Below are 17,170 nucleotides of genomic sequence, written 5' to 3'. Positions count from 1 at the left end.
CTTGCCCATTAGAAAAGATGCTTCCAGTGCGTGTGTGAGTGTGCGTGAGCACACACGAGCGCGTGCAAGTGTGCGCTGCTTTGGAGATGCTCCGACACCTCCATTGTTCGCAGCCAGCCTCTGAAATTTGGCAGCGACGATGCCCCGAGGCTAGAGATGTACCTTTCGCTTTTCCCATGAAATTCCATTCTGGTTTGGCTGAGTTATAAAAAAAAAAAAAAACCAAGTTTGAAAATCGCCATTTCCCTTCTGCTGCCTGCATTCCTCAGGAAAACTTTGGCAGCCTGTCAAAACAATAACTGAACGTGAACTTTCTAAAGAGCTGGCCCGGTGCTGTCTGCCAAAGCAGCAATTCAGCACAGCTCAGTGCGGCGTGTCCTTTCCCTCACCCCCCCATGCCCACCCCCTCGCACACCCATCCCCGGGCACCTTCGGCACAGACGTGTCCACCCCGGACACCCGTGTGCAGAGCGTGGGGCCGGCATTTGCTGCCTGGTGGCAAAAGCCACACAGGGCTCCTCTCCCCTCGCAGGTGAGCGGCTTCTGCTTCCAGCCCCAACTGTGATTCCTGCAATTTTGGGGGGAGAAACCCCTGGAGCGGGGAGGACAGGCCAGTCCAAACCTTGCTGAGGAATACCTCAGGTCCAGCTGCAATAACCTAAGTCGTAGACATTTATTGAAAAGGGGTTTTTTTCGGTTGTTATTTCCTATGTTAAAAAAACATTGTTTACAAAGCAAAGCCAAGTCCTTTTAAGTTAGGAAATGCCTCATGTATGATTCCTTGCGAGCTCAACTCCGTGCATGCGTTGTGCTACGACCTTCGCGTACGTGAGCCCCTATTTTGACCTCTTTGCTTGTTGTGTGGACAGAGAAGGGAAGAGGGCATGAGCTGCTCTGACAGCTGTAAATAAGACACTTCCTAACACTGAAGTGTTTCACTTGAATGTTTTTGCAGACCACATATTATTCTTTAATACAGGTTTTTAATGCAATGTATAATTTTCAAACCAAGGCACCCGACTTCAGCACACTTGCCAGAGCTCTTTCTCACCACAGAAATGCGGCCGCATCTGGGGTGGAGCGAGGCAACTGTGTTGCAGCCCCTTAACACATAAAATGACTCTAAAGCACAGAGGAGACAGCACAATCCTGGTTAAAAGCACCCATTACATTTCACATTAAGGTGCAGGAGGATCCAAGGAAGGAAACTGCTGCTACTTCGCCCATGCAGGGGTTAATACTCTTAATACTCAGGCAAATGCTTTGTGGTCCTGGGGTATTTTTGAGATTCAGATTGTAGAATTCAAGGGAAAGATGGTTCTTGTGCCTTTCCCATGCTGCCAGCACCACGCTGGTGCAGGATGACAGGATGAACTTCTGCCTTTCCCACCATCTCTTCTCCTGCCAGCAAGCCCCAGGTTGAGCTTGGAGCGCTGAGGCCCCAGAGGCAGCATCTGAGCCAAAGCAGGCTGACCCTCCCCTCGACTCCTCGTCACCAGGAGGTGAGAAACAGGCAGGAATAATCTGTTAACTAAACCAAACTGCTGCGACCGGTTCTTCTCGTGCAGTTTCTTGCAAGATGTGGCCACCCCCCATGGGAAGCTGGCCACCAATTACGGCAGATACTCCACAAATCCTGGTGTCTGTGCAGCGCAAGGCTAGTGATTTCATGTAGCATTTACTGCCGGCTGGGGAGTCATCCGTTCCGATGAGAATGCAGCTCTACCTTCTACAAGCTCCCCTCCAGCAGGCCCGGAGCTTGTGCTAACGGTGAAGCCAATATTTGCGTCTCGGGAGTAGCCAGGAGTCTCCAGTCTGCCCCAAAAATCTCTCATCATTTTCGTGCATTTGGCGGGCAGCATGGTGGATTCAGCCCCCCTCCCTCCTCCACCCCTCCAACTATAAAAGCCTGTTGTGGCCTACATTCAGCTGTCGGATATCACATTATCATGGCTCGGCAAAGAGGAAACCAAGCAGTTTGGCACAAATGGCTTTTCTGTGTTCAGCCTGTTCCAGCGCGGGTGCATTCAGCTCCTCCTGAAGCACATGGAAGCTCTCAAAACTTCAATATTTAATCTTGCCTTGAAATGCAAATTGTCAGATCCAAGGAAATGAAAGTGAGCAAATGCATGGCCATCGATGGGGGATGTCATTGGGGAGGCAGCAGACGCCGTGTTTGCCTCTCGGCTGGTGCAGGGCTGCAGGGGCTGCTCCTCACCAGAACCCTTTCTAGAGCACCGTGCCCCCTGGTAAAGCATTGTCATTATCACTGTTGTTTTATTTCAGTGTTCGAATGTCCTGCCTCGCGTTGATCTAGTGCTCTGTCAGACCTTGAGCATCCCTGAGTGCTCGGCATGCTCGTGATTGTGTTTCTGTTCTCCAAGGGCACTGCCGTGACACTGGATGCTCAGACTTTGTGCCTGTGGAGGACAGACAGACGGGCAGAGGGGATTTTGCGGTGTGTAAGGCAGCACATGTGCCTCCCTCTCCCCCGCCAAATGCACATGCACACAACTGCTCGCCCCTATTTCAAGGCAGGTGGTGTGGCAGGAAAGGGAGCGCCCCATGCGTGCATGTTGGGAGCCAAGTAATCCTGGATATATCATAAGCACAGTTTTGAGAAATAAAAATACATTAATATTCTGTTCTCTCAAGGCATTACCCTACTGTTTACCATTACACACAATCCTTTGCCTTAAATTGCGTCTTTGATTAAAGCAGCAATGAGAGAAACCAGTGCTAATAACAAAATGTATTCTGCTTTAAATCACTAAAGCGAAAACATCAATAAGCTGTAGCCATCAGTGCCGCCATGAAAATGAAGGCAACCACCATGGGAAACAGCAAGGATGAAATCCACTTTGCCAGCATAAAAGCCAAGTAATTAGGTCTTATGTGGGTGGAACTTATAATGAGGTGCAGGAAGGGGGAGAAAGAATTTCAGCCCTCTCTCCCTCCTTCCCCCCACTTCTAGAGCTGCTAATCTAAGTTTGGGGGCTCCGGTAGTGATGGCAGCCCCAATTCTCAGCACCGTGGGGTCTGCAAAGAAGCATCTTCCCATGCACCAACCAGCCACCCCTTGCAGGGCTGCTCTGCAGCCCTGTTCCATGCCCCATGCGTGGGCAGCGGACGGTTTGTACCCCCGGTACCAACTTAGATTTCGCTGGGAGGGAGGTGTGCTCTGGGAGGGGCATTTCACTTCGAGCAAGCTTGAGCTGATATATTGTGTCAGCCCAAGAAATTTAATTTCAAAATTAGAAAAAGGAATCGTATCTGGCTCTCGTGGATTAATCAGTCCATGGATGGGGATATAAAATTAATTTATCTACAGTGAGTTATTTGAGTCAAAGCTCTGTGCTCCTCTGCAGCTGTCCATCCCTCAAGGAGCTCTATTACTGGAGCAGTGCTGCTCTCAATTGCTTGCCATGGAAGTTGTGATATATCAGCAAAGTTCAGATTCTCTGTGCCCAGCTCTTCGCACATACTCTTATGCTGGGTATAGCATTTCAGTTATTCAGTGTTGCCATCACCCTCCAGTTCACCTAAGACAGGAGAATGTTTTCAGGAGCTGTCTACCTAGTGCTAGAGCAGGAGAAATTATTCATAACTTACTCTTCCATGCTTCAAAATGCAAATAAAGCGGACAACTTCAGTGCTGGGTTTTCTAACATTCCCTGACATCCTCACAGCAGATCAAGGTGCTTGTCCCTCCTTGTGCCCGCAACACTTTTTGGAAGTCTCTGGAAAGGGCTTTTCCTTAATCTCTCAACAACTGTCATTTTGCCTTTCTTTAAGTACGCCTGGCTGCACTAACACCAAGGCTGGCTGCCGAGCTGGCTGCATTTCTGCCTCCCGATGGTGCTTGTGGGCTGCGGGCTCAGTCTGGCCAGCCGCAGGCAGGCTGAGGTTCAGCTTTGGGTGTGTTTGCAGCTCAGATTGATCCCAAATTTTGTGAAAGGCAGCCACCCGGCTGGGTGCCTCCTCTGCTTCCCGCCCCCGCCCCGGTTATGTCACTAGAAAGAGCGCTGGGCTTCCCGGAGGGTCACACTCCCCTTAGCAGATGGTTATGGCACCCGCTGAAATGCTCAGGTTGTAATTTGGAATCCAAAGGACCTCCAGAACTCAGGCAGTGGAGGAGAACCCGTATTTCGGGCTGCAGGAACAGCAGGGCAGGCAGCTGCGAGGTGGTGCAGCGGGGTCGGCCAGCCCAGGGCCCAGCCAGGGACGGGGACAACGGCTCTACCAGCAAAAGGCCTCCCGGGCCTGTCCCTCAGACCCCATCTCAAATGAGGGGCCGGTCCTGGCTGCAGCGTAGCTGCGGGACACCGGCCCGGGGGGACGCGGCTCCCCGTGGCTGTGGGCAGGGGTCGATGCCCCCCCACTAGCGGTGGGGCCGGCTGTAGCGGAGGTCGCAGGCCCAGCCCCGGACCTGCCCCGGCCGGAGTGCGGGGCCCGGCTGCTCGCGCAGGCCCTCAGCCCCGTCCCCGCTCTCCGCCTCAGCGCTCGCCTTTCTTTGTCCCGCTTAGTAACCGGGGCTCCCAACCAATCGTCATCGAGCCGGCCGGCTTCGCCGCCAGCTGATTGGGTGGACCGGCCGGAGCTCTCTGCCAATCCCGGCGTTCGCTGCTCCCTCAGACAAAGACAGCAGCTCTGGCAACTGGGCTCGACTCCCCCCGCCCCCTGCGCGTGCTCCACGGCAGCAGCCCCTTGGCGACAGGCCAGCCGAGGGACCTACCACCTCCCCTGCCCGCCTCAGAAGAGGGGGAGGTCGCTAGGAAAAGAAGGCGAGAGAGGCGGCCGAAGTGGCGAAGGAGAGCGGAGAGAAAGTCAGAAAAGTGTAGCTCTGTAGCTTGTGCCAAGCTTTCTTCCTGAGCATGTCTCGCCGGCACGAAGAGAGACTTTTCCCCTTATGATTTTTTTTTCCCACCCCCACCTCTGCCCCATGGAAGCGCCCGCTCACACAGCCCCCTCCCTCCGTCCTCCTCGAAGGGGTTAAAAAGCCGGCGCGAAGCCCCGCCCCCGGGGCCCCTCCCGCGCGGCGCCGGGGGGGCGTGGCCTTGTCCTCGGCAAGAGGCGGTTGGCGACGGTTGGGCCCCTCAGAGCCTCTTAAAATGAAACCGAGCGGGGCCGGCGGAGCCGCAGAGAGCTCGGGGCTGCGAGCTGCCGGAGCCGCCCGGGGCCGCCGCCTGCGCCGCGCGGGGCTGCCAGCTGGGCACGGCGGGCGACGCTGCCGCGGGCTGCCCGCCCAGCGCTGAGCTCAGCCGAGCCGGCGGGGACCGCGGGCCGAGCGGCCCCCAGCGCTGCCCGCCCCGCTGCCCGCCCCGCTCGGGCTCCGCACCCGCCGTTATTGTTGCCCGCCGCCCCCTCCCTTCTCCTCCGCCGGCGGAAAGAATTCATCCAAGAGACCGACATCTCCCCTTTTTGTCCGCTTCTCCTCACCCTCCCTCCCCTTTTGTGCGGGCGTTTTGTTTTGCTTTCAGCCCGGTGTTTTACAAGTATCCCGAAAATGGCGATTTTTAGAGAGAATTCAGGAAAGTGGCTTTTCTGTGGAAAGGTGTCTTTTTAAACAAAAAGAAGCACTCTGTCTTTATGTTATTTATCTATATAACTACCTATCTTAGTTCCTGCAGGGCAGCTGCTGAGGTTGCTCGTGTGGATTTTTTAAATTAATTTTGCGATTTTTTAACATTTTTTTTTTTTCTGGCCGTAAGTGTTATTTTAGAACGGCGTGGATTCTTCTCGGGCTTTCCCCCCCTTCCTTTATAGATATACCTTTTTCCCTTCCGTTAAAAGCCGCGCAAGCCAATCTCTTATTTATAAACCTGCCGGGACTTGACTGTCGCGATGTACAACACGCTGTGGGATATGGACCGCGATGACACGGACTGGCGGGAAGTGATGATGCCCTATTCCACTGAGCTGATATTTTACATTGAAATGGACCCTCCAGGTAGGGAGCCGAAACCTGCCCGTGTTCCCCCAAGCCTTTCATTCCTACCTTCTCTCCCCTCCCTCCTCCTTGCAGACTTTTCCCGTTGGGAAAAGGAGAGGGAATCTATGGGAGGATGGGGGGCGGGGGTGTGTGGGAATTATCTGTAGTTCAACTTTGATGCCTGCATAAACTTTGCAGGGAGTTGAACCCGCTGTCTCCTGGGCTGAAGTATTTTAATATTGTTTTTTGGGGGAGCTGGGAGGATAGCTGCTATTGATGGTGCCCTTTGGGAGGTGGAAGGAGGCAGGAGGAGAAGAGCTGCTCGCAGCCCCTCTCCCGAGTCTCCTTTTTTTAAGTCTTTATTGAAAACCGTATTTTTCGGCTACGTTCACTTCTAGAGAAGCGTTTTTATTAGCCTCTTCACCTGTGTGCCTTTATGCGCCTGTAACACTTTGATGGCAGTGATTTACCCACCTCCGTTCAGTTCCAGTTTAATCGCTTTTACAGGCTCTGAGACCCGTTTCTCCCCAGCTCTGTTTCAGCGTTGACAGATGAGGTGTGTGGTGGCTCTGGGTGTCGGTGCTGGGGGATAATACTTGGGAACAGGCTGGAATCCATCCCTGGAGGCACTGTTACTTTGATAACGTTTAATAACCTCATTCAAAAGGGTTTGGTGCAACTTTTTTTTTCCCCCTGATGGATTGCCCATGCTGAAAATGAAGAAATGTGTTGTCTCTTCACTTGCCTGAAGTTTTTAGATAGGACATAAAGTTTCTTTTGTGTCTGAAGAGTGAGGAAATGCTTATGAAGAGAAGAGGTTGACCCTTTTTTCTGTCCTGAGTTAAAGCAAGCAATAAATAGGTACTGCTGAAACTGTATCTATACCTGTATGAGTGTAAGAGGCTGAGGGCAGTAAGATAATTGAAGAGCCTTTATGTTCTCAGGTCTCTGATCTGTACAGCCAGAAGGTACAGAAAAATATGCATCAAAAAACTCTTAGCCGGCAGAGAAATTGGTAGCAAATAACCACTTCTAAGTGGTATCTTCTGTGAGGCATGTACTGTTAGATTTTTGAAATGCGCTTTTCAGTCTGTGATTGATTTGTGGCTTTTATCTCCAAGTGTGGTTTAATCTCTTTGTTTCAGCGGAGTGAGCTCTTTTTTTCTCTCCTTAGGTGTGTGGTACTTTAATTAAAAGAGGAGGAGGTAGGTGATCATCCTGAGATTTTTGGATCTTAAGGACCTGTATTCACTTCCTCTGGTAATTCTGCTTTTAAAATTGGACAGATCTCAAATGCACAATACTGGCCACTACTTGTTAAATTCTTGCATAGCTGACACTACCTATTTTTAGAAGTTATTCCTGAAAGCATAAAGTTCAGTCAAATCTGTTTGCTTGCTTCTGTGAATTGCAGAGAGTATCTTTCTTGTAAATGCTTTTGATTTTAACAATTCATGAGGTTAGTTGTTGTTTTTGCTTGTATCAAGTGAACAAAAACCCCAGTTCCATTGTAGGCGACTTAAAACAATTGTGGGGGTTTTTTCTTAAAAACAATTAAAGCTCCTTAAATGGCATAGTGTGAGCTGGCCTAACTGAACTCATCAGAAAACAACTTTTCAGTATTTCTGCAGGAATTCGACCATACAGCCTTTGGAAATTCACATTAATAAGTGATGCATCTGTCATTAATAGTACCAGTATTTCCATCATGGAAGACCTTTAGTCAGGGATCAAGGCTCTGCATGGTCTGAACACCAGCGAGTGAAAGGACTTAATGTTACATGCTGATCCTCTGGAAGAGCCAGAGCTGGGAATGATGCATGGGATGGTCCCATGTGTTTGTCCTGATTTTGTAGCACTAAAACTTTTAAATTGCAGGGGAAGGGAGAGAGAGCATGGCAGGGGTAGTCTGCATTTTCCTTGTGCAAAGTGGGGTAGGAAAGTGTTTTCTGGACCGGGATGATAGGTCATCCCTAAGGGGAATGTGGAGGAATTTATTTGGAAGGCTGAAACACTTGGCATGCCTTGGGATAAAGTCTCTGCATTTGCACCCGGTAACAACCACAACTCCATTTGGCCCGCTTCCAACAAAAATTTGTGAAGGTTTTCAGTATAGCGTTCCCCCGCACGGCGGCTGGAGTGCCTGAGCAGCTGAATGGTGGCAATATGTTTTCTCAGCAGTGCACAAACTAACAATATGTGGCAAGTGTCCCCACTGCCAAAAGGGGCAGCGTGGTCTTTTGTCCGCAGAACTTGCGTGAAGAGATCCCTGGTTGGTCTTTATGCTGCAGTACTGGCCATGGGCTGATACCAGGAGCCAAGTGTCTCAAATCGTGCGTGACTGCTCTTGATGACATTTTAGTGCGTCTAAACTTCAGGCAGAAGACAAAAGCAAGGTGAACATAATGTGCAGTGTCACCCATAACCTCTAATTCAAGGGTGGGGATACTGTTTCTTGTTAATGGCCGGTAGACCTTTAATTTATCTCGTCAGGCTGTCTTAATACCCACCTTAGCGTTGCCCAATAATAATGCAGAAATAAAATCCCATGATGGCAGGCAGCCTGCAGTGCAGCCACAGCTCCTGTCAGGCCTCAGTGCACCTGCACCAGCTCATCAGTGCGCTCCTGTTTTCTGTCTGGGGCTGTAGGTGTAAGTGGATGCTCAGAGCAGGTCTTGAAGCGTCTTTGCTAGAAAACTTGCTCAAAAGCCCAAAATTAATGAAGTTGATACCTCTCTCACACGTGAGTTTTCCCCAACTCCAGCAGAGGCAGGGTCAGGCAACATGGGGTTGCAAGCTTTCTGCTAGCTTGTAACCCATCCTAAACATAGGAGTGAGGCAGTTCTCCTAAATAGAGCATTGGCATTAGGGATTCAGTTCTGCCAGCTTTGCAAAGCTCGCCTTAGAGCAGTACAGCTAATACAGGAGCAACAGTGGTGACAACCAGCAGGGTGACTCCTGTTTCCCTTCTGCTTGAATGTATAAATGCATAATAAAATGTATCACTGGCATAAGGTAGGATCTATATGTGGCAAGTAATACTAGGTGCAACTAACTAACTTTCAGTGTCTACAGGCAAAACTGGAACCATCAGTTGCATGTAGCTAACATAGTAGCTTCTAAATTTTCTAATTTGGATTAATTCAGAGTACTATGGCCATAGCAGCATCATATGCTGATTCTGGCATTAGAAAACTGGCTGTCAGGGGTTCATTTGTATGTTTGTTCTTGCTGTGTATCTTGCTGTCTGAAAAGACAAGGAAATGGTTACTGGATTGAATTTAGTTTTTATTTAACTTCTGTTCAGGTCTGCAAAAAGTTGTTACTGCCAGAAGTTTTTGAATGGAAGATGTTGAATTGACTACAAAAGTTACCAGAATAACTACCTATCTATTAACCTGCTTCTCATTAGTAAGACTAAGTAATGTCTTTCCCTCTGTAGATCTGGGATATATTATCAGTAGTGTTGATGATAAAATGTGTAATCACTGAATACATTTTGTCACACTTCGATGAAAATCAGTAAGAGTGTTCCGCTGGGATTTCAGATACAGATGTCAGCAAAGATATTTGGCTCAACTACAAATTAGAGGTTAGTTCCATTTGCGTGGGTTATGAAGAAACCCACAAGTTTAAAGTAGGCTTACTAATGCAGAATGGGCTCTAGGAGCAGATAACAGAAAAAGTGTTTGTGCTAAAGCTACAAGAAACCTACCATTTTGAAGCCTGTTAGGCCCAAATATGACCAACTGCATCTATAACTTGACCCAACCATTGTTTTCCAAGAATATTACTCTTCCTTACCTCATGTGCTGACACTTGCTGTAACAATGCTGTTGCTACAAAATCTTTTAATAATTAAGGGGGGGCAGCAATAATCTCTAGGCCGCTTAGTTTAGTCTACTTTGCAAAAGCAGCCCTGCTGTTGCTATGAGTGAGCCAAGTATTCAAGGGAAAAAGTGTATTTATTCATTATAGTTTCTATTTTCTTATATATACAATTTGCAAACCCTTGTTTTAGGGAAGCGATACTATAATTGTAATTTGGAAAATATAGGGTTCTGATCTCAAGGGCAGTGTTTGCTCAGATACCAGTCCTGCTGTATCATTATCAATGTTATAGGGGAAGCTGAATGTGGCTTCTCAGATGGGGTTTGTGGTGTGCAGTGCCCAGATGTAGGTGAACACCGCATGTCTATGCCTGACTGGTTTTCCAGTGGGAGAACAGATGCAAATTTTAATAGCATTGTCAGTAGTGTCCTTCAGCTTATCTGAGCTGACTCCGGAAGCTTATCAAACAAAAGTTCTGCCCTTACACATCTTAAAAAAAACAATAATGGTTCTACTAGTGCATGTAATTAAGACAGCGGCACTGTAGCAGCAACTGTCTCCATTGCAAATTTAAGTATTTCTGAAAGTCATGTTTCCAAAAAGCAGATGTTGGAGATTGAGAGTTTCCTTATTACAGAAGGGAAGTTTGTGCTGACTGTTTTGGGGTAGAACAGGGAATAAATAAGGCTCAGTCACTTGTATTCTGCATGTCCTGGAAAATGATTTTAATTGGAGTCTCAGCTCCTATGAGAACAGGGATGTGAAATGCTTGTATTCTGTCCTTGTTACGCCTGGATTTCTCTACTGGCCTTTTCATTTAATGACTGCTGTAACCATTTTTTTGTTTCTTGATTGCATTTTCAGGCTTGCTTTTGCATTCCTTGCACTTGGTTTTCATTTTGATGGCTCTGTTAAAGAATATCACTCATCAGCTTTCAATTAAATACATGAACACAAAAAATAGCATCATTAATATAAAGTGAAATGAGGCTTTGCTTGAGATGGGAGAGCCTACTTTAAAAGGCTGACATTTTTATCAGTAGGCTTTCAGATGATGTAGAAATAGTTGGGGAGGGAAAGCTTGCTGAAGGGACTTGTTCAGCCCTGTGTTCTGTAAAGCTGTAGGTTCATGCAAACTAAAACAAATAGAATGTTCTGAGAAGAAACTAAGCTCTTCACTATGCGTTTGAAAGCTGAATCTGCAGCAAATGCTATTTCTGCAATTGTTGTTCCAAACAATTGTCTGTATCGCATGATGCCTGTACCTGACAGGAATTAATCATGGTGTTGCTTCCTTTTACCTCACCTGTTCAAAAGAAGATTCTTCTTGGAGTTTCCTTTGGGGAATATAGTTTTCTCAAGCAGCACAGTTAACTTCTGTCTTCACCATTGCTTGCATGATTATCTTATTCTAGAATGAAGCTATTTGGGCTTATCTTTGCTCTACAGCTTGGGAAAACAGAGGCATAGCTGGTCATACACATCTGCGCCCAGTACTAAAAGCAGTTGGGTGCCTTACATCATCTCATGTTGGTTGTTTAGTGAGTCACTTTTTGGGCAGAGAACTAGAGAACAGTGGAAACAGCAGCATAAAGAATACTTTTATCAGCATTCTCTGTATGTATCAAAGCTTAGGCTTTATTATTGTCAAAAAGCCTGCTAACTATGTTGAAACAGGTTGCTATAAAACTTTGGCCCATTAAAGCAATAGGTGTATTCTAGCTTGATTTTTTTGGAAACTCATTTTTGTAAAGTAGGTTGCTGAGTAATGTTAAAAGAACAGACTCTGCTCGTGTACTAAATGCCCCTATGGAAATGAGTCAGATTTTCTTCTGTTTTTTGTCTTATTTCTTCTGACAGGTTAAAATTTGCATGATAGTTAAGTAAGCAAGAATTTGCTTGTCCATATAATCTAAACTACGGTGTATTAGCTGGTGCTGGGTTCCCAAACAATGTGAGTGGATATTACCTCTTCAGCAGAGATTGTATTTTCATTGTCCTTAATCTTTGCTGTGTCCTCCACTCAATAGACAAAGATTTTGCAACATTTTAGTGAATGTATTCCGTTACCTTATGTACTCCTAGTTCTTCTGAAGAAAAGTGGTTATATACAGGGAGTTTTAGAGGAGTTCACACCGTTCAAAAGAAGCAAAGTGATGCCTGTTGTAGAACTTTCCTAAAAGGACCCCAGCTGCCCTGCTGGACACCAACCAGCTGCCTGGTGAGTCCTGATGCCAAAGCACAATGTTCTTTGAAGCTTTCTGGTGGCTGAACAGGATCCAGGTTCTCCTCTGGCTTTCAGGCCAGCAGCGCACTGGAGATGGCTACCTTCCATCCAGCGCTCTTTTCAAATGAGATGAAATACTTCAACTCCTTCAACCTGTGACTGCTTCCAACATTGCTCCGGATTCTCTACCGGTTTTTGTGAACTGGAAAAATGTTATTTTAGTGATAGTTCATAGGAATGTTTCTTCTTCTAAAATCAGATATCCCCAAAGCTGATGCATGGTTATTTGGGATAGGCTTGAAAAACATCGTGTTTCTCAGCCCAAAAATTTGTGGTTTTGGACAAAAACCCAATCAATTCATATGCCCTACTTGTTTGTTCTTTTGCTAAAGGATAACTTCAGTTTTGGATTGGTGTGACATTGGGACTCTTGTATTTGGGTCAGTTTTCTCCTGCTCTTTCCCATGGAAGAAAAAGATCCATAGGTGCCATTTTTTGATGGTTTTTACCTTCTGTAGCCTTATCTGAAATTTCTGCCTCAATAGCCCCTAAAATCAGATGCTGCACATGATCATCTTTGCTTTTGGAGGAATTCTTTCCTTCCTTGTATCCTTCCCCTCAAATAAACCCCAAAACTGGAGTTCATGCAATGGAGCTAGAGAAAAATTGCTGTAATGAGGGAATCTGCTGTTTGGGTGCGTTTTGAGTGTGGGCAGTAGGGTTTACACTCCAACACCCCAGGAAAATGTTTGAGAGGTGAGATGTGGATGAGAAGTTCATTGACAACATCGCGTATGTCAGGTCATTGACAACATCGCGTATGTCAGGTCATTGACAACATCGCGTATGTCAGGTCATTGACAACATCGCGTATGTCAGGTCATTGACAACATCGCGTATGTCAGGTCATTGACAACATCGCGTATGTCAGTTCTGTTGTCTGTTACGACCTGAATTTGTACCTTGCAATTAAATTTCCCAGGCTGTTAGTACTCGCGCTGCACTGCCCTGTGTAGTCAGGTCATGATAGGAAGTGGGACTGTTGGCCTCAGAGAAACTGCTCCCAAGTGTTGAATTAGAAGTCTTTGGTGTTTGTGGCATCTTTAGTCTGACTCCTGTCTCCAAAAAGTCTCTTGAAGGATACAAGGAAACTTGAACCAATGAGTTGAGTGTTTAAGATCCTTTCTGTTTTGAAGGGGACGGTACAGTCTCACTGATCACTTTTGGGAGGGTGAAAGAAGTTAAACTGCTGCTGTGAAATCGATTTCATTAAAATATTTTGAAAATCACAGTGTAGTTGAGTGAGAAGATTGAATCCATTTCTTCTGTTATATCTTGAGCTCTCAGCACGAGCAGGGACTGTGTCAGCTGAGTCCAGCTCAACAAATCCTTCCCTGCCCTGAGACTCAGGTTCTGCTGGGGATACCACATGGGCTGGGACTTCTGCCTCAGTGGAGCTTCCTCCAAGATCAAGGCTCTTAGGAAAGATGACACAATGTACAACACTTTTCCTCTGAATACATCTCTAACTTCAAATTTCTTCTGCAGTGTTGATTTGAAACACACCTTTTGATCTTGATTTAGATGGCTCTCTGCTAGCAATTTAGAAGGTGTTGTAATATTTCTGCTTTGGTGACTAGAAAATAGTTTGACATAGCACAAGGACAGGTACTGTATAAGGAACAATCTAAATACTGCTCTGAAAGGTCTGAGCTAGTGGCAAGCTAAAATAAAATGCTGCTTAGAGCAGCCAGAGTCACATGTATTTACAGCTGTATTATTATTATTTTTAAGTGGCTCTTGTGCAGCAAACTTCTCAGTAGTGCTGATTATTTCTGTGAATTTGCTCTCCTATGAGGTTTGTACTTGACGTCTGGATGGATGGTTAGTCTTTGAAATATCTGGAGAAAACAGCCCTGGGCTGTTTTTGTTTAAAATGCCTTTTTCTTTTGGCTTGAGTAGGTCTTCTAACCAGCGTGTCACTGCTCAGGCCTGACTTCATTCTCCATCTTCTACAATGAAAAGCTGGTTCTTTGTTCTGTATTGCTGTAGCTCTATGCTTATGCTAAATTTTGTTTTCCTTATTCCTATGCAAATTCTATCTCCCTGTATTGACCAAAGAGTGTTTTTTTAATAGCTGTTTGAAAATTCTACCTGTGGAGGGGTAGAAAAGATGCTTGTGATATTTCTTTGGTGAGGGCAGATGAGGAAGAGCTTTAGTTGATAAGTGAATAGGAGAATCTACTTGTGCCTTGCATTTTATATCTACTTCTATTGTCTAGACCATACAATACACAGGATACTATAAGGTACAATTGTTCTTATCAAACATTTCAGATTTTCATGGACAATAAAATGTCTGCCGCTGACTTTCATCCAAAGAGTCAGTAAAAGCCGAGGTCTACAGGCTGGGAGATAAAGCTCTTCCTTCCTGAACTGAGCATGTGATGCTGGGTAGTAACGGTCTGAGTGATAAAACATGGCAAAACTTATAAAGCACTGTTATGTTTTTGGTATTCAGCTTATTAATAGTGTGCTAATTATGCTTGGTTGGTAAAGAGCACTCACCCTTTTCATCTTTCTCCTGTTAACTTTGGGACAGTCACCCCAGCCCTGTTGGTCATGGAACCTCTGACACTGCTGTAGCTCTGCAGCTGTTAGGCTCTGCTTGAAAGGGAAAATGTTTTTCATCCAGCTATGAAAATAACTGGAAAATTGGGGTTTTTTGGCTTTGCAACTTCATGCAAAGGCTGGAATGAAGAGAAGGTGCCATGTTGCTTTATAACACAGAAGTCAAAGCTTCCAGTGTCGTTTTTCTAACCTCGAGCATCCCCCATTTCTTCAGTCTCAGCCCATGAAGTAACAACCCTTGCAAAGCAGTGGGGGATGCTTCTGAGACATCCAGAGGAACCCTGAATTTGAGCCAGCCTCTTCGCACACTGTTGTCCACCCTTCTGCAGGTGTCCCATAGCAGATAATCTTTCAGCCTGTGCGGTAGCTGTGGATGCTTGCGAAGAACAGAGTGCAGCAGAAGTCTGGCAGGCTGCAGGAGGTGAAACAGTGGTTGGGACATGTGGGAGAGGACTGGATAGCTGGGGAGTTTTCAAACAAAACAGATCTTTATCAAAAAAAGCCAATTAATCAAAACTGAAATATTTCTTAAAGGTGTTGGTTTTTATGAAAGTTTATAGAAACACAGGCGAAGCTAAAATGGGAGAGTTTTCATTGGAAGCCTGCCTGGCTTTCCGCCAACTTGTCTGCTGTTTTCGGTAATGAGATATTGAAAGACTTCAGTTCTTTGAATATGTCTTACTCTTTGGCATCTCGCCTGTTTGGGGGGAGGAGAGCGAAAATGTGAGCATGCCTGAGGTTCTGTGGCCGGCAATAATGCGATTGAGTAGCTTCCTTCTCCATCCCTTGAGGAGCTCTCGGTGCGTGTGAGCTGCCCTTTGAGGAAGGGCAGCTTTGAGGGGCACTGCTGCTCTGTACTTTTCGCAAGGGGCCTTGGCAAGAGAACTGAGGAGCAGGGATGTGGAGCTGCCAAGATCACTTACCTGCCAGTGGTGGGGAATGAATGGCTGTCAGCAGGTGTGCACGACCCTCCTCTTTGTCGGCTGGGGAATCTCTGCAAAAGCGTGGGGTGCCTTGCTGCTCTGGCTTGCACACATGCACAATTTCTCTAAAATTATGTGCAAAAAAGCACCTTTTTCAGCGTAGGGTTTTTTCTTGGGGATCCCATGCAGCAGTGACACGTAAAGGACTATTGAGGGAGGGAAAGAATTTGAGGCTTTGCCTTGAAGGTGTTAAAGAGATTGAGGAAAGTTTTTTGAGAAATTAAGACTACAGAGAGCACTTAAATATTAGGGGATTTTAAAAATTATTATTAAAAAAAGCTAGCCTGCATTTTCATTCCAAGTCCTCATCTATGTCTCCAAAGGGAAAACCCTTCTACTGTTAAGAACTATGTCATTAAAATGTTAGCTGGCCTAACCGTGGATTACTTGCGTGTTTCCAGAGTAATGACACTTTTTGGAGCTTTGTATTACAATTTGTAGGATATCTACTGTATGTCAGCGTTTTTGAAGCTGGGTTACTATCTCAGAAATCCTCTCATCTGTTTTCTGCTTGTCACGAGGTGGAGTGAGAGTAGATTGAGAGCATCAGAAGGAAGGCTGGTAGACAAGCTCATGGAAGTGCCGAGTGACTTACAAGTCACTTTATCAGAATACTTGGTAGTTATGATTATTTGTAACAGCAAGATAGAGTTAATGCTGCATTTAAACCTGCTGTACTTTTAAGTATCTGGCCTGCAGCTCTTGGAAAGTGCTAGAAGAAATACATTATGGAGCCATTCTTAGACTAAGTGGCATCTGCCTTAAAACAGCAAATTAGAGTTTAATTAACTGGCAGGTTTATCTTGTATGCAAATACTGCAGCCAGAGAAGAAATGGGCTGTTTGACTGTATGCCGTGTGGGATGTAGCACTTGGAGACCCAAGGCATTATTATTTTCTCGTTCCTCCTGAATTACTGCCATTGAAAACCCTCACACATGGGCTCGGTGCCTCTTGGATCATGTAATCTTGTGAAATTTTTTATTCAAAACCTAACTGTGAAGTGTGTGTCTCATGGAAGTCACAGTGTACTCTGAAGTTAAATTTGGGATTAATGTAGCCTACTATTTTTTGCAAGAAAGTTTAATTTTTTAAAAAAATACAATGGTGCTAAACTTTAGTTACTTGCCGGCTTTCTTAGTTGTTTTGGTATTGGAGGTGGTTTGAATTTCAGGGAATCATGTCAGTTAAATGTCGAGTAGCCTTTTTCAAAAGCAATTCTACCCAGTCAAGAAAGCATGACAAAAATTACCTCAGCGAAGCCAAATTGATGGGCATTTCTCTCTAAGGCCCTGCGGTGCGGCTCTGCGGAGCAGCTCGGCTGGAGGTACCTGCCGGAGCCGGCACGGCAGCCCCGGCCCTGACGTCAGCAACATCCGATCCCGGGCCCGGCCAGCATTGGCTGCCGCCACCTCCGCTCCATCACCAGCTCCGGTTTATTTCCCCCCTTCTAAGCGGCACTGAGCTGGGGTTGGGATTTAGCTCAAGTGAGGCTGCTTGGGGAAGCTGGGAAGAGGGGATCAGAGGTGCTAAAGAATGACAAACCAGAGATGCTTGTTAGGATGTG

At 46.3% G+C, this 17,170-nt stretch overlaps 1 protein-coding gene across 3 annotated transcripts in view; it reads left to right on the top strand.

Moving 5' to 3' along the window:
• The window catches only part of LOC308043121 (phosphatidylinositol 3-kinase regulatory subunit gamma), a gene marked incomplete at its 5' end in the record, with an annotated part of 70,602 nt that overhangs the window by 39,118 nt on the left and 14,314 nt on the right, over positions 1 to 17,170 (top strand). Inside the window, 2 exons of one of the 3 annotated variants that reach the window (XM_080349021.1) lie at positions 5,837 to 5,950; positions 7,107 to 7,137. The exons of 1 other annotated variant lie outside the window; for it this stretch is intronic. Coding sequence is in view for 1 of the 2 variants with exons in the window: in XM_080349020.1 (XP_080205146.1) it covers positions 5,845 to 5,950 (106 nt within the window). Of the gene's footprint in view, positions 1 to 5,130; positions 5,951 to 7,106; positions 7,138 to 17,170 lie in introns of those variants that run through there. One more of the 3 variants, XM_080349020.1, reaches the window with a different exon arrangement.

The sequence above is a fragment of the Nesoenas mayeri genome (genome assembly GCF_963082525.1).
Source record: "Nesoenas mayeri genome assembly, chromosome: 8".
Lineage (NCBI taxonomy): Eukaryota > Metazoa > Chordata > Aves > Columbiformes > Columbidae > Nesoenas > Nesoenas mayeri.
The sequence above is the reverse complement of the archived record's forward strand: the minus strand, read 5'-3'. Positions and strand labels throughout refer to the sequence as shown.